Genomic DNA, 22,709 nt, shown 5'->3' with positions numbered 1-22,709 from the left:
CGAACAAAGCAATGATGCCTGAAAAAGAACAGGGGCTTTTCCGTGCATCTAGCCACTCATCAGAACTTAGTGACCTGGAAAATCCATGTACACATGGGAACAAAGCTGTATGTCATCTCTACAGAGCAGTTTTCCATATTCACTGTTTGGTCTAGCACAAGTCCACAGGCACTGTTCTGTCCTTTTTGCGTTACATAAACCAAGTCCAAGTATGGCGTATTCAGAAATCAATGCACTGGTTTAATAACATGTATCTAAAAATGCTTTATTACAACCAAAGGTACTTTAAACCTACATTTTTAGTTCCTGGACCTGTAGCTCACCCTGTTCAAAAGGATTCGGATCTCATTCATTTATTTGAATAAAAAGTCTTCTCCAAAAATGTTAACTGTTGGCTTTTTTTAATATATAAAATTATTATTCTTGGATCATGTATTATTCTTGGAACTGACATGTCACTCAACAGCATCTTAATCATAACATTTTGTCTCCCTCCATTACTATCAAATTGAAAGCATAATCACTGAATTTAGTTTCAGCATGCTTGTTAATCTAATTATTTTATACAAAATGAACAAGATGCAGGAGCCTTTCCTCCACACTACACATTTAGAATGAATTTAGTACAAATCAGCAGTAAATGTACACACAAGTCCCAATTACAATGTCATACAAAGAATCATGTGCACAGGAAATGGACAATGAATGTGGTGTCTTGCCTCAAGACCTCCCATTTCTCAGCTTTTAGCATTCAATTACAAGTACTTCTGAAATGCAGTCAGGTAAAAGGTATTTTGTCTCAGGTGTGGGAGAGGCGTACAGTTAATTAGACTCATTTAATCCCATTTATAAAAACAACAAAACAGTAGTGGGCTGTTTAAGAGCATTTATTGTGCTGAAAAACACAGGTTAAGACGATAGCAAGTAACAAAATCTCCAGTGTTACAGTTGTGTAAAAATGTACAAAATTCTTTTTGCAAGTTTCAGCTCTTCCATTTATTATGCGAGATATATATATATGTATAAAACAATGAATACAAAAAAGAAAAATGGAAAAGTACTAAAACAGCCCATTATATGCATGGGAAATGAAGGGAGGGGAAAAAATAAAAGGGTGCCATTTCCGTCCCCTAGCGCTGACATCCTGATCTGGTCTCGGATTCAGGAATGAGGAGAACTCCCCGCCTCCGACTTGCCACCATCGCTACATTCGCTTGCTTGTCTTATCACCATCTCCCGGGCAACACATGTCACCTGCCCATTGGTCACGCTCACCAACCCTGACCTGCAGAGAACGAACCAGATTAAGAGATTTAGAATTATAACCATTTGATATGATGAATTGATACCCTGGTTACGAATCCTAAAATTTGCAACTGCATCGGCATTTGAAATCAGAACTTGGCAGGGCCTTCATGTTACATGCACCAACTTGGGTGAAACTTAATCCAGTGACTCACTTCTGCTGAGCCTCCTCAGTAAGAGTTCCCATACCAGGCTGGTTCTGCTTCCCAAAGAAGAAACTGGACCACCAATGACCCGAATCCTGTTTGGGCAGACCTAAAGCAGAATTAAAGAGGTCAGAACAAAAGCACCACGATCTTCTAATGGATTTAGTGTACAATGGCATAGGCACTAACGCAATCATGGTTAAAGAGTCTCTAAACAAAGGCATGCAGTCAGGTGAAGATAACGGCCCAATCAGAGCCCTGTCAGAGGACCAAGCACCAGTCATTTTTCTAAATTCAATAAGGTGATTTCCTCATAAGTCGATTACTCGCAACAATCAGAAGAATACCCATTTCAACAGAGCTGACGTGGGTGCTGACTGCACACATTGTGTTGCATAATGGGTGTAAATTGTCAAAACTATAGCAATAAAATATTGATTTAGGCAGGGGGTGAAGATAGATTGAAAATTATATGTAACTCACCTGGATGATGTGGAATAACCTCCCCACTGTACTCTGAACTCCCACACGAGCTGCTACTGGATGTAGAGCCAATGCGCCCTGAGAATAAAGTCTTATAAGGCAAATTCTCTGTATGACATCAACCATTAATAGTGTTTATAACTATAACAGTAAAACGCCTGCAAAGGCTACTTACTTCTGTAGTAGTCATGAGTGGCAACAAGAGAACCACTAGCTGGGATGGCTGCCATTTTACAGACTTAAATCGTGACTTAGATGGAAACCCTGTGAGAAGAGCAAAAAGACATTTGGTCTGATATGACTGCTTCTGTAGCGATAATTTATAATTTTATACCTAAAAATGGCTTCTAATGAACACAGACAGACTCAAATTAAGCCATTTGAGAAGTTGTATCACTAATATGTGGTTTGAAACCTTGTTTTGGTTAGGTTTGTTATTGTAAGGGTTACTCATTATGTTTTAGTGTCAAACCACAAGACTAATCAAAGTGACATTGTGCCACATCAGGCATTCATTAAGAGAATGCTTTCCACCGCATTTTTCAGAAGGCTACGCGAGGAATTTACAGTAAACCCAAAAGGAATTCAAGCAGTTGAGAGTCTAGGGGTCATGCAGTCACAAGAAACCTTTTACCCCAAACATGAGAAAACATGCATGGTTAGACAACGAACTGTAACAGCAAGATGCATAGCATTAACGGAGACATATTAAATGTAACATAACTCTGCTCAGATTCTCTAATACCTAAACAATGGCCATACAGTAAAATAGACCACCCTTTAAAATATTAAGCGTATGACCACGTCCTCACCTTCTTTTACCGCTCGTGCTGATGTTACTAGAGCACCCTGCTCGATTCCGTCGGAGGCTTTGGGGAGAAAACGCTAGGCAACGGGGCCCATTTGAAAAGGTTTGGATGGATAAGACCCTCCACGTCCGGCAATATCTAACGTTACTGCAATGCTGTCTAACAAAAACAACGCGTTCGCTGACATTTATACAGATACGTGTGGATGGAGGCGGGGACTCCTCTATATAACCACCTCAGCGTGAAACCGGATCAAACCAGCGAAATCCAGGACGGAAGGGTTGGTGCTCTCTTTGAAAATGTTCAGAAACAATGACAGTAATACCAAGATTTGGTCTTGTAATACATTGTGTGTATAACACCGCGCAATGTTATCTATAAATACACATAATAGATGTACATAACATTTTACAGAAACAATGTTTGGTAATCGGTCTAATGACATTGGATCCCTAACTCATAATCACTTCCCTGGTGGTCTAGTGGTTAGGATTCGGCGCTCTCACCGCCGCGGCCCGGGTTCGATTCCCGGTCAGGGAATTTCTGTTTTATAAAATTCCTCAATAATCGCACTTATCTTTTGTAAAATAAATACTATCCGCAGCCATTATTTAAGCGTGAACGTATACATGTAATATTGCGATTTAGTTGGCATATTATCACTCGCATTCGAATCAATGAGCTCCGTTTGATGAATAAAACCAGTTTACCTACAGTCATATTTTGAGATTGACGCAGATTGCTTTTTAGCCTTAAGGGAAAGTTTCGGGAAGTATGTTTATACAATAATAACGTTATTACTATAAAGAGTTAGCTAAAAATGTAAGACGTGCGAGACGTGTAGCTTGCGTGTTGTTTTCTCTGCGCATACGCAGCGCGCACAGATAACCGCATCTCTGAACAGTCCTCCTCTTTTGCATCTCATGTTCACCTCTTGAGAATGATCGTTTCTGTGAGGGGTTTCAGCGTTCTCTTCTGTCTTACTGCCATAGCGGGGTAGAAATGTCACCAGAATTTTTTTACAGTCTATCACACAAGCAGCAGTGATGTCTTTCCGAACATCTGCACTGCACACAGTTCAAGAAATTTTACTGAGTAACTTCATAGGGGCACTCGGTTTTTTCTCTATCAAAGAGAACAGAGCAGCAAAACCGCTGCATCTCCGAGCAACACTGTTTTTTCCTCAAATAATCAGCCTATTCAGCAATTACCCTATATATTTAAGATACCCATTCATAAATACAGTTTGCAATTTGAACGAATCGGTTGAATGAATGATTTAACCCACTCAATCCTTGCCGCCACCATGCATGGCGAGTTTGGTTTCATATTTAAAAAGTAGCATATTATTTAAATAAATCGCTTACTAATTAGGCTACATCTTCAACAGTAGGCCTAGTCGATTAATTTATTATTTACTCTATTTCTAAAAAGCATTACATTAGGCCTACTTATTACTAAGCACTTTCATAAACCTAGCTCGACCAGTTGAACAATATATAGACATGAAACCTAAAAAATAAATCAATATAAAATTGCATAAATTATTCTTGAACTGACTAAAGTATTTAAAGGAAGCAGTTACATTACAGTTAACATAAGATAACATTTTGATCTGACATAAGAGAACACATATGACATTTAATACGTTTGAAAATACCGTTCATCTCTGGCATTATTGCTTAGTGTTATTTCAGGGGTTTGATCTACTCTCGACTCTTTGACTAGGCATGCTGCATTATTGTAAGAACCTCAAAGTAGCCTATATTTAAAGGTATCATGAACTGTCTTTTTTCTTTTTTTATATATACTGTTGTCTGAGGTCAACAATGACGTTCGTGTGGGTTTTACATTCAAAAATATCATAACTAATAATTAATAGGCTATTTTCTACACTAGTTGTGAAGCTTCTGAACGCTGGGTTTTGATGGGCGTGTAGCTCTGGAGACCTGGAAGTAAACGCCCACGGCTAGGATTGGATAAGATTTGCATATTTAATGAGCTTCAGCTCCGCTGTCATATCTAGCCTGAGCCTGACAAGCCAGACCATAAACCAGACCCACATATTAAGATGTTTGGTTTGGTTTTGGTTTGGAAACTCACCATTGACAAGGCTCAATCCGAGGGTCAGGATAAACGGTTGTCTTTCAAACTCCCTCTGCACGCAATAGGATAGAGCTACAACCAACCAGAGCAACGAAGGTGAAGCGGAGCTAGTTGACAGATCGTCGTATCCGGTCTGCAAAACTCAGAACACCTCTTCCCTTTTGGAAAATAACTTAAGTGCCGTTCTTTGTTATTTTCTCAGAGAAAAGCTTAACTCCAAGTCTTCCAGAGTCGTGGTCAAAGCTGATTCGAAAGTCCGCAGTTCGCCAGTTTCTGTGTTTACTAGAAGCAGGCAAGCACAACTCTGCCGTCATCATGTTAAGCCCCGCCCACCGACTCTATACACGATGTGATTGGCCTGACCAGAGTTTGGCTTTTACAGGTCAGAACATAGATATCATATACTTAGACGCCCCATGATGTGCTGGAGCGTGATCCAGCGTAGCCGCCATATTGGTTGAGTCTCTCCACTCAACGCTAGCATTCAGAGCCAATGGAGAGCGAGCAATTATGCCTGTATTTTAGGCAGCTTACGGTTGCAATAACGCAATATTGATACCAGATCGCATGTGATTACATTTCACAAGTAAGATTGAACAATAATTCAGGTTATTTTACAAGTTATACATCATCATCATTTCATGCTTGTGTCATTTGTGGTGTCTGTAGGCCTATTTCACAAAGTAAGGCTGCAACACATCGCAAAATTAACTACCCTGGAGTTAGAGTGCAAGCATACGCAAGAAGCTGTGCAAAACAGTTCTTTTTTAAAGGATTTTAGCTCCCCAGTCCCAGTTGCAAGCCTGACAGGGTAAAGATGCTGGAATGACCTGCAATTATAACGTTTCCTTTAGGCCTTTAAAAAAATAAATAATTCTGAGCTGGTACAGTATATATGGGAGCTTGTATGTGTTACAGGTGAGTGAGTGTTTGTGTGTGTGTGTGTGTGTGTGTGTGAGAGAGAGAGAGAGAGAGAAAAATTAAGTGAAAAATCAAACTTGTTTCTTTATTAAAATATAAAATTCATAAATGTATACATTTATCAATATGCCTGTGTGAGTGTGTGAGAGAAATAAATTCAAATGAACAATCAAACTGGTTTCTATATATATATAAATAAATAAATAAAAAATCATTCATTTATACATTTATCAATATGTCATAGTCTACCATATGTCTTAGTTAAAGCTCGTAATACAAAGTCTTTCTACATGAAAGCAAAATGTGTGACAGCGTCCTGTATCATAACTAAGTCTCTGCAGTTTGTAACAAACCAAACCGTGTGAAAATCCGGTAAAAACTCGGGGAGTTATGATCCTTGTAGTTGAGAATACATCTTCCTCAGTAGAAATAAATGCGGGGGGCGGCGCATTGGGGACCCATCCAAGATGGCGCCGCGCTGATACGTCCGCTCCGTAAGTCTATGGAGCGTCTACGTATATTATGTCTATGGGTCAGAAGGTATTGAGAGTTGACTCGCGCCAGATTAGATTTGCTGCCGTTAGGGTGCGTCTAGATTTCTAGGCTAAGCCTGGCCCCTGGCAGTTTCAGCTCTGTATAATTGTATAATAATTAGCAGTTTCAGTTTCAAATTTACAGAATAATCTTATATTATCATGACCTTTTATATATTAAAAGCTCAAGGGAAAGGCCAGGCCTTGAGTTGAAGACATGCATGAATATATGTTTGACTCAGAAGCAGCTCAGTTGTAATGTACGTGATGTACTGCCACCTTGTGGCAGATTTACATCATCAAGATAATTAAAGAGAGGAAAAAAAGCCATTTGAACGAATGCTTTATTGATATACAAACAATTGACAAAATAAATGTATTACACCACTGTTATTTTAAAGAAAATGACCAGAGGCTCAACAGCTAGGCTGAGATCCCTAATTTAAAGCTATATGGTGCCTGTTCCCTAAACAACCTCCCCAAATGACTTTAACATATACTACTCAAAATAATAATAATAATATAATAAAACAGTCCTTTCCCTCTGTTCACTATCTTTTCTCATATTTCAATGTCTGCACTATGCAGAACTACAGATGTATTCTAATTCTATGGCATAACACATGGATTCCAGTATAAAGTCATGTGAAATTGGCACCCTCCTCATCCGCATCAGTCAGACAGTTGCATGTAATCCCTCACATCTCATTCAATGAGGCATGCAATCACTATTGTGTAATATACTGAAACAAGGCCACCCACTGACACCTATACAAGTGAATGAAATATCAGCAAACGGATAAAAAGGTCAAATAAGAGACTACACTTGCTATTAGTGAAATATATTCCAATATCTTTCAGGTAAAAAGTGACTGTGCTACCATACAGACTACACTAGTGTTTACGTCTGTCTGGGGAGGAAAAAAATTCAACAAAATGCCACTAACAAAAGGAATTTGACATACTTAGCAGGACTTACTCGTCCTTTGATATTTTGGGTTAGTGCACATGAGAGCAATTGCATTTTTATTTCTTAGAATTGAACAAAGTGATCTTTGCGATGTGATAGTTTGTGAAACATTCGGACAGCAAAAGGTCTATGGCATCTACTAACTGGCACTCACAGCATGGCACAAAGCAAAGGCAAGTGATTTCCCACATTAACACAGTATAAATAAAACATTCCCAATGAATCAATAAAAAAAAGCAAGAAAGAGCAAAGGTAAAAGAGGATATAAAGCACAAAAAAAAAGTTAATGTAACATTTTTACCAGCAAAAGTCCAATAAAGCAATGCAAGAGTGACTGTAAGGCCGACTGAGAAGGTCAGACATTCACCAGGTGTACAGCAAAGCAATGCTTCACATTGTACTGAGAGTAAAAAAAGAACTCAACTGAATGCTCAGCAGCATAGAAACCTGCAGCGTGTTTCTGCTCTTTTCTTTTTTGGCCCAAAATCCCCCCTCCCCCCTCAGATTGAAATGTCTCTTGTTTGTGTGTTTTGTACCCCTCTGCCATCGGATGAATGCTGCTTGGCAGTACTGTTTAAATATAGTTATTTGTATTCCTTTATAGTCATATATAGATAAAAGTTATGTAAAAACATTATGCAAAGCAGTGTAAAATAGTTTCTAATACAAAATGATTCAACATTTTTCTTCCTTTGTACAATCTGTGATGATTTCATGTCACAGAACCTGTACTATGTGTATTTTTTAGTGAGATGAGCAAGCACATGCTAGCAGTAGGTGGAGGAGTATCGAAGGAGAACGAGGAAGGAGGGATGAAAGAATTCAGAGAAAACGGGAGAGAAAGAGAGAGAAAAGAAGGATTGGGAGAACTGAAGTGTGTGTGTAGTCAGGATTCACAAAGATATGAGATGAGTGTTTAGATCAAGAAGGTGGGCTCTCAGAATGGAGCGTTGTCCTGCACTGGGTTTGACTCGTTCGGAGAGTGAGGATTTTCACCATTAGCTTTCCCTCCAACCACCTTATACTGAGACACACAAACAGAAAAAGATCAAGAGACACGCAGGACACCGGTGATGGCAGAAAGTCAATGAGTTTCCAAGATAAATGAAAAATCATTGTATTTTGTGGTTTCATATTGATTGGTCCCATTCTTTATCAAGGCAAATTTGCATCTATAGCAATCTATATCACATTTAAAAGCAACAGAGTTGTGCCAAAGTGCTGTACAATAAGACAATGAGCATATAAAAAGGAACGAGGCAGATACAAAATATAAACACATTAGACCCGATACCATCCAAATTGTAAATGAATATAAAAATCTACCACTAGCGATCTAATCAAAAGCCAGAGAGAACAGATGAGATTTAAGAGCCAATTTAAAGCTGGCTAATGAAGGTGAAGACCTCACACTGAAGGCCAGACTGTTCTAGAGTTTAGGTGCTGCACCAGAGAAGACCCGACCACCCTTAGTTTTACAGCGAAAGCATGGGACCGTTAAAAGAAGCTGGTTACAAAACCTAAGAGTTATTTGGGGAGTGTAAGGAATCAGAAGATCACTAATGAATTTTGGTACAACACCAGATAGAGCCATGTACACACATACTGCAGTTCTTATCCCTTGGACATAACAGTGTGACTGTTTTGATGGATGATTGTTTTTTAAAAATATTTGTCAATTATATAATCTGACAAAAATGAGTTATGTCATTGAGCCACTTTCACAAAGTGAAGTCTTACCTTGATGTTTCCGACTTTGTCCTCAAACGATTTGAAGGTTGGAGAGTTCCTATTTAACAAACACACATTAATCCCAGAGTTCACAGTGGAAAAAGCTTTACAATTATAAAGAAGCAAGTGTGGAAAAGTGTAAACAATAAATCTAATATTTTAATTTCCCATGAATCAGAAACATTTTTCAGTGTTTTACTCTAGTACTTTACCTCATAGTTGGCATACTTATTGAATGGCGAATGGAGTAGTTGCTACTTCGAAAGCATTAAAGGAAGAAAAAGTTGTGTGTGTTAGCAAGCAAGCAAGCAGAAAAGCATAAGAGATCAACTGGGTTACACCAGACAGACTGACAGCATGTCTGCGACATTTTTGATCACATTTCATTTCATTCATGCATAAGCAGGGTTTTAGAGCTAAATAACATTAAAATCAATATATAACTTTTAAATCATAATGAAATATTTTTTTCTAAACTAAATGGGCTTGGTATTAAAAACAGAGCTCTATGTTATGCATTAATTATTTGATGACATTGATCAGTCTTACCCAAAGGAGTTAGAGAAAGGAAGAGCTCTGTGGACCAAGCAAACGCAGCATTTAAAAAGAAACGGGAATACAAAACCGATCAGATTGGGAGTTAAGCATGACCAGAGCAAGCAGGAAGAACAAATTAGGAGAATTCAGGGTGATTGAAGTCAAGTGAATTCACTGCTTTATCAGACTACCAAAAATAAAAAACATCATTTTATGGGAATGAACATGAATAGATGATATATTGCACACTGACTAAAAGTGTCTAATTAATTGAAGTGATGTAATTATTTGTCTGATAAATGAAGGATGAGGTTTAAAAGAATATAGCAGCAGAGGTTTAACTGATAAAACATGGCTGAAGCTTTTGATCTGTTGAATGAAGCTAAAAGCTTCTCTCTGTCATGTATCATAGCTGCTCAACAAACCAGTCTCATGATTTAAATACTGATAACTAAGCCTTAGACCCATAAGGCCTCCATAAAACTCCATGTCTTCTGCCTTCTGTTTGTATTAGGGGTGGTGAGGGAAGTTCAATAAATGTGTGCAAATAATGGTAGAAACTAGGAACAGAAACAATGTAGTAAAGTGAATAATGAAGTAAAACTACGGTGGCTGCCCTGGATTAACTCTCGCCATGGATAATCTTGGCTTTATAGTGATGAATAATGAATGACAGCAGGATATGACACAAATGCTAAAAGTGGATAACCAAAGAGAGCTGGGAGAGAGGGAACAGGCATGATGGCTTTGTTCACACAGTATACAAATCCAGCTCAGTTTTTCAATACAATCTTTTGGAATGACTGTTTGCATTGTGATTTCATCAGATTTTAAACACCATATGCATGTTTTTTTGGATTGGATTGTTCTTTTTTGTCATTGAAAATGAGTTGGATTTGTACTGCCTGTCTGAACAAACCCAAATACATAATTAATAAAATAAGAGGCATGGGATAGAGAACCAATATAATTACATGAAATGCCACATGCAAATGCAGTTTAAGACAAAATAAGTGTTGACACTACAAAAACTGAATTGCAGTTATACAAAATAATTAACAAGGACATTAACAGGGAACTATGAATAAATCTTATTATATTATCATATACACATACAGTGGGTACGGAAAGTATTCAGACCCTCTTACATTTTTCACTCCGTTATATTGCAGGCACTTGCTAAAATCATTTAAGTTAATTTTTTTTAACTAAAGGGTTAATTCACCCAAAATGAAATTGATGTCATTAATGACTCATGTTGTTTCACACCCACAAGACTTCAGACTTCGGTCATCTTCAGGACACAGTTTAAATTTTATATTTAGTCCAAGAGCGTCTGCAAGTGTATGCACACTATACTGCCCATGTCCAGAAAAGGAATAAAAACATCATCAAAGTAGTCCAAATGTGACATCAGTTAGTTAATTAGAATCTCTTGAAGCATCGAAAATACATTTTGGTCCCAAATTAACAAAAACTACGACTTTATTCAGCATTGTCTTTTCTTCCGGGTTTGTTTTCAATCCTCAAATAAAAATTCTAACGGTCATGAATCAGTGTATTGATTCATGATTCGGATCGCCAATGTCACGTGATTTCAGCAGTTTGACACGCGATCCGAATCATGAATCAATACACTGATTCTTGACCGTTTGGACTATTTTGATGATGTTTTTATTACCTTTCTGGACATGTATAGTGTATATACACTTGCATATGCTCTCGGACTAAATATAAAATATCTTAAACTGTGTTCTGAAGATGAACGGAGGTCATTAAACGGAGGCGAGTCATTAAATTACATAAATTTCATTTTTGGGGGAACTTTTAATGTACACACAGCACCTCATATTGACAGAAAAACACAGAATTGTTGACATTTTTAAAGATTTATTAAAAAAGAAAAAATTAAATATCACATGGTCCTAAGTATTAAGACCCTTTGCTCAGTATTTAGTAGAAGCCCCCTTTTGATCTAACAGAGCCATGAGTCTTTTTGGGAAAGATGCATTAAGTTTTTCACATCTGGATTTGGGGATCCTCTGCCATTCCTCCTTGCAGATCCTCTCCAGTTCTGTCAGGTTGGATGGTAAACGTTGGTGGAGAGCCATTTTCATGTGGTCTCCAGAGATGCTCAATTGAGTTTAAGTCAGGATGCTGGCTGGGCCATTCAAGAACAGTCACAGAGTTGTTGTGAAGCCACTCCTTTGTTATTTTAGCTGTGTGTCTTGGGGTCATTGTCTTGTTGGAAGGTGAACCTTTGGCCCAGTCTGAGGTCCTGAGCACTCTGGAGAAGGTTTTCATCCAGGATATCCCTGTACTTGGCCGTATTCATCTTTCCCTCGATTGCAACCAGTCGTCCTGTCCCTGCAGCTGAAAAACACCCCCACAGCATGATGCTGCCACCACCATGCTTCTCTGTTGGTACTGTATTGGAGAGGTGATGAGCAGTGCCTGGTTTTCTCCACACATACTGCTTAGAATTAAGGCCAAAAGTCCTATCTTGGTCTCATCAGACCAGAGAATCTTATTTCTCACCATATTGGAGTCCTTCAGGTGTTTGTTTTTTAGTAAACTCCATGCAGGCTTTCATGTATCTTACACTAAGGAGAGGCTTCCATCTGGCCACTCTGCTATAAAGCCCCAACTGGTGGAGGGCTGCAGTGATGGTTGACTTTCTACAACTTTCTCCCATCTCCAGACTGCATCTCTGGAGCTTAGCCACAATGATCTGTGGGTTCTTCCTTTACCTCTTTTACCAAGGCTTTTCTCCCCCCATAGCTCAGATTAGCCGGACGGCCAGCTCTAGGAAGGGTTCTGGTTGTCCCAAACGTCTTCCATTTAAGGATTATTTATTTTTTAATAAATCTGAAAAAATGTCAACAATTCTGTTTTTCTGTCAATATGGGGTGCTGTGTGTACATTAATGAGATTTTTTTTTTTTTTAACTTAAATGATTTTAGCAAATGGCTGCAATATACCACAGAGCAAAAAAATGTAAGGGGGTCTGAATACTTTCCGTACCCACTGTGTGTGTATATTTATATTAAAAAATCTAAGAGAAAAACAGGAAGAACATGGGTGGGAATTTTGACATGCACATTACCTCATGTCACCCAGTTTCCTGCTAATGGCCGTGCCAACGGTGGAGAGGGCGGCTGAGGTCTTCTGTCCAGCCTGAGACAGCGTTTCCTGTGTCTTTTTATACCTGTAAAAGGAAGAGCATAGAGAGAAGAGAAATGTGGGGAGAGAGAAATAAAAATCAAGTCAGATAATGTAAAAAAAATTAAAAAAATTTAGTTGTCTCACTGGATAGCACCTGAAAAAACTAATATATGCTACCCTTCAAAAGGATTATTTAAAATTGATCAAGTGACAGTGAAGTTGTTTATATAAAGTTACAAAAGATTTCTATTAAAAATAAATGCTGTTCTTTCTATTCATCAAAGAATCCTGAAAAAGAGCGTATCACCAAAAAACAACAGTAAGCACATATGCAATTCCCGCTACTAAAAAAGCAATATAAGACTGTAATATCTAATAATAACCCATCAGCAAAATATCCACAAAGCATAGCAAGCCACCCTAAATCAATCCTTTAACCCTTCAGGATCCAGAAAACAACCTTTAAAACACAAATTGAACATAAAGAATGAAGAAACTCACACTTCAGAGCTGGTAATGTCATCCAGAGTGGCAGAAGCTGAAACATATCTACAAACGAACAGGGTAATACATTCAAATCTCCACTCTCACAACGTGCTATAAACACACACTCATACAACATTTTCATTTTTAAATTACGATTATACAATTATGTCGTCTCACAAGCAGAATGCAAGCGCTGCTCAACTGCAGTCAGCAAAGCAATACCAGTTTAGGCTAATTCATCATTCTTAGACACACAAACTTCAGGCATTTAAATATAAGGAACTCATGTGAATAAATAAGATGTGTGAGTATATTTCAGCTTTCCAAGCACAAAGTCACAGAGAGCAAAATCTTGAAATACAAAGTGACATTATAAGCTGCCTTAGCTCATGTTAGCATGCAGGATATTGCAAAGTAGATCTTGATGAAATATTCATGACTACAGCAAGTATGGTTTCAGGAAGCATCAATTGGTCTGCACTGCTGCAGACGTGGCATTCGTTCATCTAAACATGACAAGACTTTCCTTACACAAACATATGCTCTGTCTGTAGAAGTCTCGTCTGGATGTGTGATTCAAACTGTGTGTGCGTGTGTGTGCGCGTGTGTAAAGAGGGAAGTGGGAGATCTCTCACACACTCGTGATAAACGTAGCCTGTCTGGCAGGTTCAGCTATGAAGTTGCTACTACATTAGGACTGCCACTATGATTCCTGGGACCCGGTGAAAAACAGAAGACCTGAGTGGCCTAATCGTCTGATGACAGCCCTGTTTGTGTAGCTCAGTGGTTCTCAAACCTGTCCTGGAGGACCACCAGCCCTGCATTGTATTTTTTGCATCACCATTTTGTATGTCTCCCTCATCTAACACACCTGATTCAACTCATGAGCTCATTAGTAGAGACTGCAAGACCTGAAATGGGTGTGTCAGATATAGGGAGACATACAAAATGTGCAGGGCTGGTGGTCCTCCAGGACAGGTTTAAGAACCGATGATGTAGTTAAACCTGTTGGTATTACTGTAATTACAACATGTTAACTTATTGTTAACAATAACAATTGTACCCGGATGCATAAAGAACCTCAAGTGTCATTTTCTTTCAAATCGGCCTCAGATTTCCCTTAAACTTAAGGCATTCTTTAGGTAAAACGTTCACCCTAAAATGAAAATTAAGTCATTATTTGTTCTAATGCTGTATTACCGTCTTGCTTTTATGAGCCACAAATGGAGAATTTGTTTAAAATGTCCTGCTCATACTTGTTCATATAATGGCAGTGAAATTAATGAAGAATTGAGAAAAAAAAAAAAAAAAAAGATTCACACAAATGATCATTCATAAATCATAAATTCAATTGTCCCGGGGGCATACAATACAAAATCAATTTGAGCGAGTGCATAACCAATCAGTGCTCAAAACCATCTCCTTACCTTGGCCCAATTCACAATGATAAGCTTGCAATAATGTCTTATAATTTGAGTGGTATTTATAGCTTTCTGCTGTTCGTCATTACGTCACATCACATTTGTACACATAAAGTAGTCCGGGCTGGTAGGCTATATCGCGTGCGTGGATGCTGCAGATGGCGGATCGTTTGTAGCCTCTTTTTACAGTAGCTAGAATGTAAATAACTTGTCATTTTGATGGCGGCTTGTAATCCAGGCCGTTCAAAAACGACAACCATTATTGACAACTGGTGTGTTGATAGACAGCCCACACATAGGCTGAGGAGCCATGCTGATGCACAACCCACGTAAAGAAAATAACTCTGCAAATAACTGCAATTTCAGGTTTCAAACAGAGATGGCGACAAAGAGGTAAAACTAAAGGACTGCAGCTTTAACAAAAGTGTTTGAGGAATCACAACTTAAGTGTCACAGTAAAGAGAAAAACTTTAAGGTGCACTATGTACATTTTAGCAGCATCTAAATGTGAGGTTGCAAACTGCAACTGCTCACCCCTCCCTTTCAAGGCACATAGATAAGCTACGATGGACAACACAGGACAAAGATGTCGTCTTCTGAGACAGCAGAGAGTAGCTAGCGCTCTGTATCAGTTTGTCCGTTTAAGGCTACTGTAGAAACATGGCTGCGCAAAATGGCGACTTTACTGTAAGGGAAGTAGCAGTGTATGTAGATAGAAACGGCTCATTCTAAAGGTAATAAAAACATAACAGCTCATTATGCAAGGTCTTTATACACCACTGAAAATATAGCTATGTATATTATATTGCATTTCTGTCAATAAATCCTCATAAATACAACACACTGCACCTTTAAGGAGAACCAATCCCTGAATTTTGGCCTTTTAGATAAACAAGAAAAATGGCAGCGGCTTCAACAATTAGTAGTAGCTAAGAACCTGTTTGATATGCCATTTTATTATTGGCAGAGTAGGCTGGTACACCATTTGAAGGTGTGGGGTCAGTAAGATTTTATTCTTTTTATTTTGATTTATTTATCAGACACATTAAACAGTAAAAATGTCATTAAAGACCATTGTAATGTTACAAAAAATATATATATTTCAACTAGTGTTCTTTTGAACTAGTTAACTATTATTAGTAGTATTATTAACTATTATTAAATTGTAATAATATTTTACAATATTGCTGCTTTTACTGTAATATTGCAGCTTTTTGATCAAATAAATGCAGCCTTGTTTCAAACTATTAAAAAAAAAATCTTATTGTCCCCAATCATCTGAACAGTATTGTATATAGAGGTGAATTAATGAAGCGATTAAGTACTTGCACAGACAAAAAAAAAAGTTGGCATTGAAACAAACTGTCAGTATGTAAAAAGCTGAATCAAATATCAGTGGCTGATAATTCAGGGTAGATGAAAGCAGCATAAGATTTAAAGAAGGAATCAGCTATATGATCCTGATTGTTTCAGAGATGAAGTACAATTTGCATGGGTGGACAAATAGACTGACTATCTGACTGTCTGAAAAATATGACACGATTCAGTGTTTCAGACACCTACTTAAACTAAAAACAGAAAAAAGTCCTCTGGTCCTCCTCGCCATGTGTCAATTTAAGATGCTATTTTCTTTTATGAACAGACTTTTTCTTTCAATAGTGTGTGAAAGGTTTCAGTAAGTCTCTGAATGGAGAATTAACAGGGCTGAAAAATGTATGTATTGTAGAGCAAGTTAGAGGCGATGCTAAAAGAAACCCTAATCATAGCATTTAAAAAACCATCCATCTCAATTTGAGAGACAGGCTTTGGTTATTTGTGTCAGTCTGTGTCTGTTATGAAAGGTTAATTTAACACATCAAGGGGCCGAGAGAATTTGAACACCTGAATCTATATTTTGATACTGCATCCACTGATTTGTGTTCAGCAAGCAGAAAACACCCCAAGCCATCAATTATGTTTCCTCCTGAAGCTCTGGATTCAAGTGTTCAAATGCTTTATCTCATTTTCATTGACATGTAGAGAATAGGTGAGAGGAATTCATGCTTTCACTGCAAATACACTCTGGATACATGCCGATGTGGTCAAACACTCACACATCACAACCTGTAACCTTATCATTCCACTGGCCCAGTTTCTCTGTAATCTTCACATAACTAAAAAACACAGACATGGTTATGTGCTGCCTGGAGCGGAGCACATAGTGAACATCACTAAAGCAAAGTGCGGTGTTAATGAGAATTAAAAAAAAAAAAATGACAATGAGATTTCTCTCGCTGACCATTATGCATGAGGCATGACCAATAACTTCACAGTACTGATAGACTGGCCAGGCAAATTATTCTGCTGATGCCATTGGAGTTTCCATTGGCTAATTTCAGTATTTATTTAGATTTATTTAGCCAAATTCAATGTTATGTACATATTTCGTACAGGATGGAACACTTTTTATAGTGTTGATGAATTTCCATTAACATTATTTATAATATGATACATTGCAGTTTATTACAGCATTAAATGTTATTATTTACCTTAACAAAGGAAGTGTCAGTAACTAACATCTTTCTCTCTTCTGATGACATATCAGTCACTATATATTTTTTCTTTTGGAAATTAACAAAAAACTTTGATTTTCTTATTTACCGTATTACTCCCGTTCACCTATATGTTTACCCATCTATGATGACTTCCACTTCTATAAACTCCAGAAATGTGAAAATGGTCCATTATTGACCATAAACACTGATTTTGGCATTAGTTTAAAAAAACATGGCTAATTTTAAAGATTGCAGGTAGATTTGATAGGTTTTAACATACATTTGTGCAAACAATTTTTATATCGATTTCAGGCAACTCTTAAAATACATAATGCTATCACAGTAAATGTGAAGACCAGGGCTTGATCTTGAGAGTAACATTCTAATCTATGGGCGAGTAACGTCCCAAACGTTTGATCCACCTACAGGATCAAAAACAGCAAACATCAAGCAAGTGTTGTTTGTCTAAATCCCCGAGAGTCACACTCAAACCAATGGCCATGAACCCAAGCTTGAACACAATAAACGATGGTGATTCATGTCTGAGTCGACTACAATCCTCCTACAAAGCCTTTTGAAACCGGACTGCCATTTTATAAACTGATAAAACAATTACACTGAAGGACTTTCACCTGATGGCATAGATGCCCGCCCCTAATATAAACAGAAAACAACAGTTATCTCTGCTGCCTGAACCGGCACTCAAGAGCTTTTTCTAAAGCCTTCATGTGATAATGCACAATCCTAAAGAAAATACATCTAGACAAATGTGACTTTATTTTTAGGCTGATTTCCAGAAGCATAAAGCGAGGTGAATGTGTGTGAGCTGGAGGAGAGCGAATTCAGGGTGGATTAGTTCAAAAAGGATCAGTTCTGCCATAAATTCCTCCACTGATGGCACCAGCTAACAGCTCGCAGCTACAGGACCTGCCATCATACATAGTCGTTACCAAACTGCCACTTCAACAAACCTTTTTTGTTCAGAATTTTGTTATATTTTGTTAAAATTTTTGTAAAGAGTTACAAATTCTTGTCATTCCTGCAGAATCTGTGAAGTGGCTTTAGGGTTCGACTTTGCATATGGCATCTCAGAGGGCTGTACCCATCACCTCCTGAGTTCGAGTAAGCAGGACATGTAGCAGGAAGGCATACTTACGCATTTGAGGTCTGGACATCTTGCCAGCTTTTAGTGATGTTCTGTTTGAACTCGTTTAGGGGGCTGAGTCCCAGTTTACGCTTCAGCTCCGACGCATGGCGTTCTTTAGCCGACAGCACCTGCCGTAAGGTGGTGATCTCCTCCTCAACCTGATAAGAGGATGTCATCAAGAGAGGTAAATAACTCAACAAATAGGAATATATTTTTAACATTCTGAATGAACATGGTAAATCAACAGCCTTTAATCTGAAGACCTATCGGAGAAGACTCATGGTTCAGTATGGCAGTGTCATGCAGTGGCTGTAGGTGTTCACCTTGGTGAGCTCCAGTCTCAGTTCCTCTGCCTCCTCCTCTGTCAGACCTGGCGGGAGAGTCTCTGGACTCACAGCTGCTGCCCCTCTCTCGTCAGGAACGTCTGAGAGAGAGTCAGAGCCCAGGCCTTTATGTGGAGAGTTCAGATTGATGTCTGAAAGAAAGTGAGTGTGTGTTGAGTGATATAAGTTAAAGGTGTTAATAAGTTAAACTATAAAGAAATGTAAAATATATGATCAGGGAAAGCCATCAATAATACTAAAAAAATATTAATGAATGAAAAATCACTTTTTAAATGTTAAAGCCGCAGTCCATAGCTTTTATTGGTTAAAAAAGATCCATATATCTCATAAATTTGAGCAACCAGCCAAAATTACTAAAAACATTCAAAACGATCTCCTTGCCGAAGACCGATTCACACCGTATGTAATAAAGTGTTCTAATTTGAGTGGTATTGGTAGTCTTCTCGTCATTATGTCATGGTTACACTAAGAATGAGTCCGGCTAGTAGCCTATCATTTATAACCTTTTCTCACAGCAGCTGGAATAATTAAAATAATAATTTTGATGTTTTTTGGGGTTTTTTGTAATCCAGAAAGGTCCAAACTAAAATTATTTTTGACAACTGGAGATTCACCCATAGTCAAAAGCAAAAGAACAGACTGTAAGAAAATTTAAATCTTAAAAAAAAAAAAAAAAAAAAAAATCACGGTAATGAATATGCACAGCATAGTTATCGTGGGCCCTTCAAAATACCGTAAATAATAATTTATTATTATTTTTATAATGCACTTAAGAATACTCCGACAGCCTACATTCAGAATAATAGCTTTGATTAATGATGAAAAAACTGTGATTGTTTGGATTGTTTTTCCTGCCGTCGAGCCACAGGTGTTTACTGAATGACCGATTTGGTTCGCAATTACAGATACAAACTTATTGTATTTTACTTTTTCAATAAGCATAATAATTACAAAAAAAGAATAAAATAGAGAGGACGTTGTGTTCAGAATGAACAGTCAAGCAAAACACATGCCACCCATAGCAACGCGTTATGGCAACGTGACTTTTAAATTTTGAACTTGTTATATTAATTATAATTATAATTCTGTTTTATTTGCCACCATATTATTGATGATTGTTGAGAGGGGCACTTTTGATTAATTTTCAAAAAGGGCAGGGCCTCGAACCCCCAAAGCCCTCCCCTCCGCCTGGTGTGTGTAACGTTATGATGTGTGTCCTGTCACAAAATGCGGCGAAATCTCCGACACAATGTTAATAGTTAGATTAAGGTATGTACATGTCTGTAATGCTCTCCGATAATGCGACTAAAATAGGCATACTCCACATGTCTTAATCCGATTTATGTTTAGTTTGATTATGACTTTAAATCGGATTAAGGTAATTAGAAATTGCTGTTTACATGGTTAGCTCTTAATCAGAGTATTGTCTTAATCAGATTAATATCGGAGTATTTTTTCCATGTAAACGTAGTCAATGACAGCAGAGGGCTCTGATGGAACTGGATCATGGAAACGAACTGTCCGAAAGAACCGGTTCGTGGAAAAGAACCGAACTTCCCATCACTACTGCCCGCAAGTGTTGTCTAGGAACTCTCAATACCCTTCTGAGCTGTATTCCCCTCACTCTGGACGGGCCAATCACATCGTGTATAGAGTCGGCGGGCGGGGCCATTATGACAACGGCCGAGTTGCGTTTGGGTGCTTCTAATAAACACAGAAACTGGCGAACGCCGGCGGTCTTTCGAATCAGCTTCGACCGCGAATCTGGAAGACTTGGAGTTAAGCTTTTCTCTGAGAAAAGAACAAAGAACGGCACTTAAATCATTCTTAAAAAGGGAAGATGTGTTCGGAGTTTAGCCGACCGGATACAGTGAATGTTTAATCTATCAACAAGCTCTGTTTCACCTTCGTTGCTCTGGTTGGTGTAGCGCTATCCTATCGCGTGCAGAGGGAGTTTGAAAGACAACCGTTTATCCCGCCCCTCGGATTGAGCCCTGTCAATGGTGAGTTTCCACACCAAACATCTTGATGTGGGTCTGGCTTGTCAGGCTAAGCTATTGCTCAATCTTAGTTGAAGCATTAAATAATAAGACCTTATTGTAATGTGTTACCTGCTGTTCTTTATAGCCTAATTCTTTTACACTTTAATCTGTTTGAAAATTTTACATTTATATATTTTTGGTGCATTGTATTATTGTATTTAAACATTTATAATTTTTATTGTTAGTAGAGTTTTTTTTGTTTGCTAATACCATATACCGTGATAAAAGCTTGAGCTATTAATTGCAACAAGAAAAACTGATACCGGCACATGCCTAATAACAAGTATAACAGTAAAAATAATTTGCATGGTTTGATGTGATATGAGCCAAGCGGTCATTATATTTTACTCATCATTGGTAGCACAATTTATTGTAATGCTTTTTCCTCAGTTGATCAGAACAAAAAAGGGGCATATATAACTGATATGTTCAGATGACATTTTGCAAGGAAAAAAACAGGCTTATTTTGCTCATACTTCCAAGAAGCAGAGTCTGTGATTCTGAAGTACTCTATCTGTAGACGTTCAAACTCAAAGGGCTCAAAGGGCTACCAGTGATTTTGAAATTTTGCAAGCCCTGTAAAAGAAACCAAAATATTGACTCATTGTGCACTGCACAGATTTTGCCCAATTTCCAATCAAACTAATCAATCAAAACGTCCTTAATACTACCTACAAGCAAGAAGCAAATCATGGATATGTGACTCTTTTAAAAAGCATGAGATCATTGATTTGTTCGAACTAAACTTCCTTTTTCAATAGTAAATATGTTTTATTGAATTTTTACTGTTATTTATGCTGACACCATGAACCTATAAATCACTCTTCACATGAGAGAGTATTCAGAGGCAAAAGCATGTGGCAAAAAAGGTAAGGTGTAGGCTACATACTTGTAATAGAATATAAACATACATATTTTAAGGACAAACCTTTAAGGCGTTCAAAGGTTTGATTAAACTGTGCCCAATTTAGGTCAGTTTTTGACAGAGAGGTCACGTGGGGTTGTAAGTTATATTAATGAGACGTGTCATCATCAGCCCCTCACTAACCCCAAACTGCCCATTTCAATACCATCACATAATGTAACACAAAAATCAAAGGACGGGTGCTGTACTTTAGATATGGGTTCATGTTAAAATCCCAAATCCAAGTTGAAAATCATCATGCCATGAAAAACACAAAACAAACGCCGAGCAAAGACACTAGAACTTTCCAACATCATATATTTGATTTCGATGTAAATCAAATTACTATGATACAAACACCTCGACGTGTTTTCGTGGTACATTAGTAACCTGATCGCCTGCCCTGCCCTGATCTCCCCTTCTCAGCCACACATTCACAACGCTGGGATACAGAGATAAGGCTACAGTTACATTACGCGATAAACATATGCTGTTATATCCAATGTATCCTGTTTGGTTGCTTTGTTTTTGTTTACCTTGATTGGCGGAATCCATGTCGTCAGTTTGGATCTTCAAAATGTTGCTTTAACAGTTACGTAATTCAGGAGACTGGGCGAAAACCTACGTGTCTTCACTCTTCTATCAAAACATCCAAAAGCGCTTGACAAGCCAACACAAGATCCCGAGCGATCAGCCAGCTCAGCTTGAAGAGCTGCCCAAGAGTGCCTTTCTTTCCGTCGCCTTGAGATGACGTTTACTAGCGTCGTTTTTTCTGAGATCAACAAAACAGCTAAAATCCCCTTGAAGACAAACAAATTACGTTTGGTGTACTCAAGAATGATTGTTCACAATACTACTTATTTAATAACATATTAAGACTTGTTAAATACTTAATTCATAAATGCAGATTTTTGAAAACCGCCCTTAAAGTTGTTGCTGCTTCACTTTGTACCCTTTCAAGTGAAAAAGCTACTACAGTAGCCAATGTCTTCAATTATCTAAGTGCAATATAGCTCCTTGCAACTTATTTTTCCATAAATTATTGTTCCTTCAATTATTTTTTAATTTATTTTGTATTTTTAATTCATAGGCTACTTAATTTTTGTTTATTTAATTCCTTATTTA

General features: G+C 37.9%; 2 protein-coding genes and 1 non-coding gene across 10 annotated transcripts; 1 reads left to right on the top strand and 2 right to left on the bottom strand.

The window, feature by feature from the left end:
- Window positions 1-871: 871 nt before the first annotated feature.
- ppdpfb (pancreatic progenitor cell differentiation and proliferation factor b) lies at window positions 872-2,914 on the bottom strand. Its single transcript, XM_067446525.1, has 5 exons — window positions 2,747-2,914; window positions 2,110-2,198; window positions 1,935-2,012; window positions 1,461-1,560; window positions 872-1,285 (listed from the first exon to the last, which is right to left on the bottom strand). Exons 2-5 carry the CDS (start codon window positions 2,162-2,164, stop codon window positions 1,162-1,164), a joined length of 357 nt encoding a protein of 118 aa, XP_067302626.1. The 5' UTR covers window positions 2,165-2,198; window positions 2,747-2,914; the 3' UTR covers window positions 872-1,161.
- A 297-nt stretch (window positions 2,915-3,211) lies between these two features.
- On the top strand, window positions 3,212-3,283 carry trnae-cuc (transfer RNA glutamic acid (anticodon CUC)). Its single transcript has one exon. It is a non-coding gene; the product is annotated as a tRNA-Glu (tRNA).
- A 3,347-nt stretch (window positions 3,284-6,630) lies between these two features.
- Window positions 6,631-22,338, bottom strand: tpd52l2b (tpd52 like 2b). Of its 8 annotated transcripts, none has more exons than XM_067446516.1 (9): window positions 22,121-22,338; window positions 18,618-18,769; window positions 18,304-18,452; window positions 13,208-13,255; window positions 12,648-12,749; window positions 9,554-9,580; window positions 9,217-9,261; window positions 9,014-9,062; window positions 6,631-8,297 (listed from the first exon to the last, which is right to left on the bottom strand). In XM_067446516.1, the coding sequence occupies exons 1-9, from the start codon at window positions 22,137-22,139 to the stop codon at window positions 8,211-8,213; spliced, it is 678 nt and encodes a 225-aa protein (XP_067302617.1). In that variant the 5' UTR covers window positions 22,140-22,338; the 3' UTR covers window positions 6,631-8,210. The 8 variants fall into 8 exon arrangements, with proteins under 8 accessions (XP_067302617.1, XP_067302618.1, XP_067302619.1 ...); XM_067446517.1 differs by having other exon boundaries at window positions 9,217-9,258; window positions 22,121-22,337; XM_067446518.1 differs by lacking the exon at window positions 9,554-9,580 and having other exon boundaries at window positions 9,217-9,258; window positions 22,121-22,337.
- Window positions 22,339-22,709: the final 371 nt, after the last annotated feature.

This window comes from Pseudorasbora parva, chromosome 6 (assembly GCF_024679245.1).
Source record: "Pseudorasbora parva isolate DD20220531a chromosome 6, ASM2467924v1, whole genome shotgun sequence".
Classification (NCBI taxonomy): Eukaryota; Metazoa; Chordata; class Actinopteri; order Cypriniformes; family Gobionidae; genus Pseudorasbora; species Pseudorasbora parva.
Note: the sequence above shows the minus strand (reverse complement) of the source record. Positions and strands in the feature narration are given on the sequence as shown.

Coding starts and splice junctions, on each gene's coding strand:
- ppdpfb (XM_067446525.1), bottom strand. CDS start 2,164: ATGGCAGCCATCCCAGCTAGTGGTTCTCTTGTTGCCACTCATGACTAC. Junction 2,013..2,109: donor CACTCATGACTACTACAGAA/GTAAGTAGCCTT, acceptor CTTTATTCTCAG/GGCGCATTGGCTCTACATCC. Junction 1,561..1,934: donor GGTTATTCCACATCATCCAG/GTGAGTTACATA, acceptor ATTCTGCTTTAG/GTCTGCCCAAACAGGATTCG.
- tpd52l2b (XM_067446516.1), bottom strand. Junction 9,262..9,553: donor CCTTTCTCTAACTCCTTTGG/GTAAGACTGATC, acceptor ATGCTTTCGAAG/TAGCAACTACTCCATTCGCC. Junction 9,063..9,216: donor ATAAGTATGCCAACTATGAG/GTAAAGTACTAG, acceptor TTTGTTAAATAG/GAACTCTCCAACCTTCAAAT.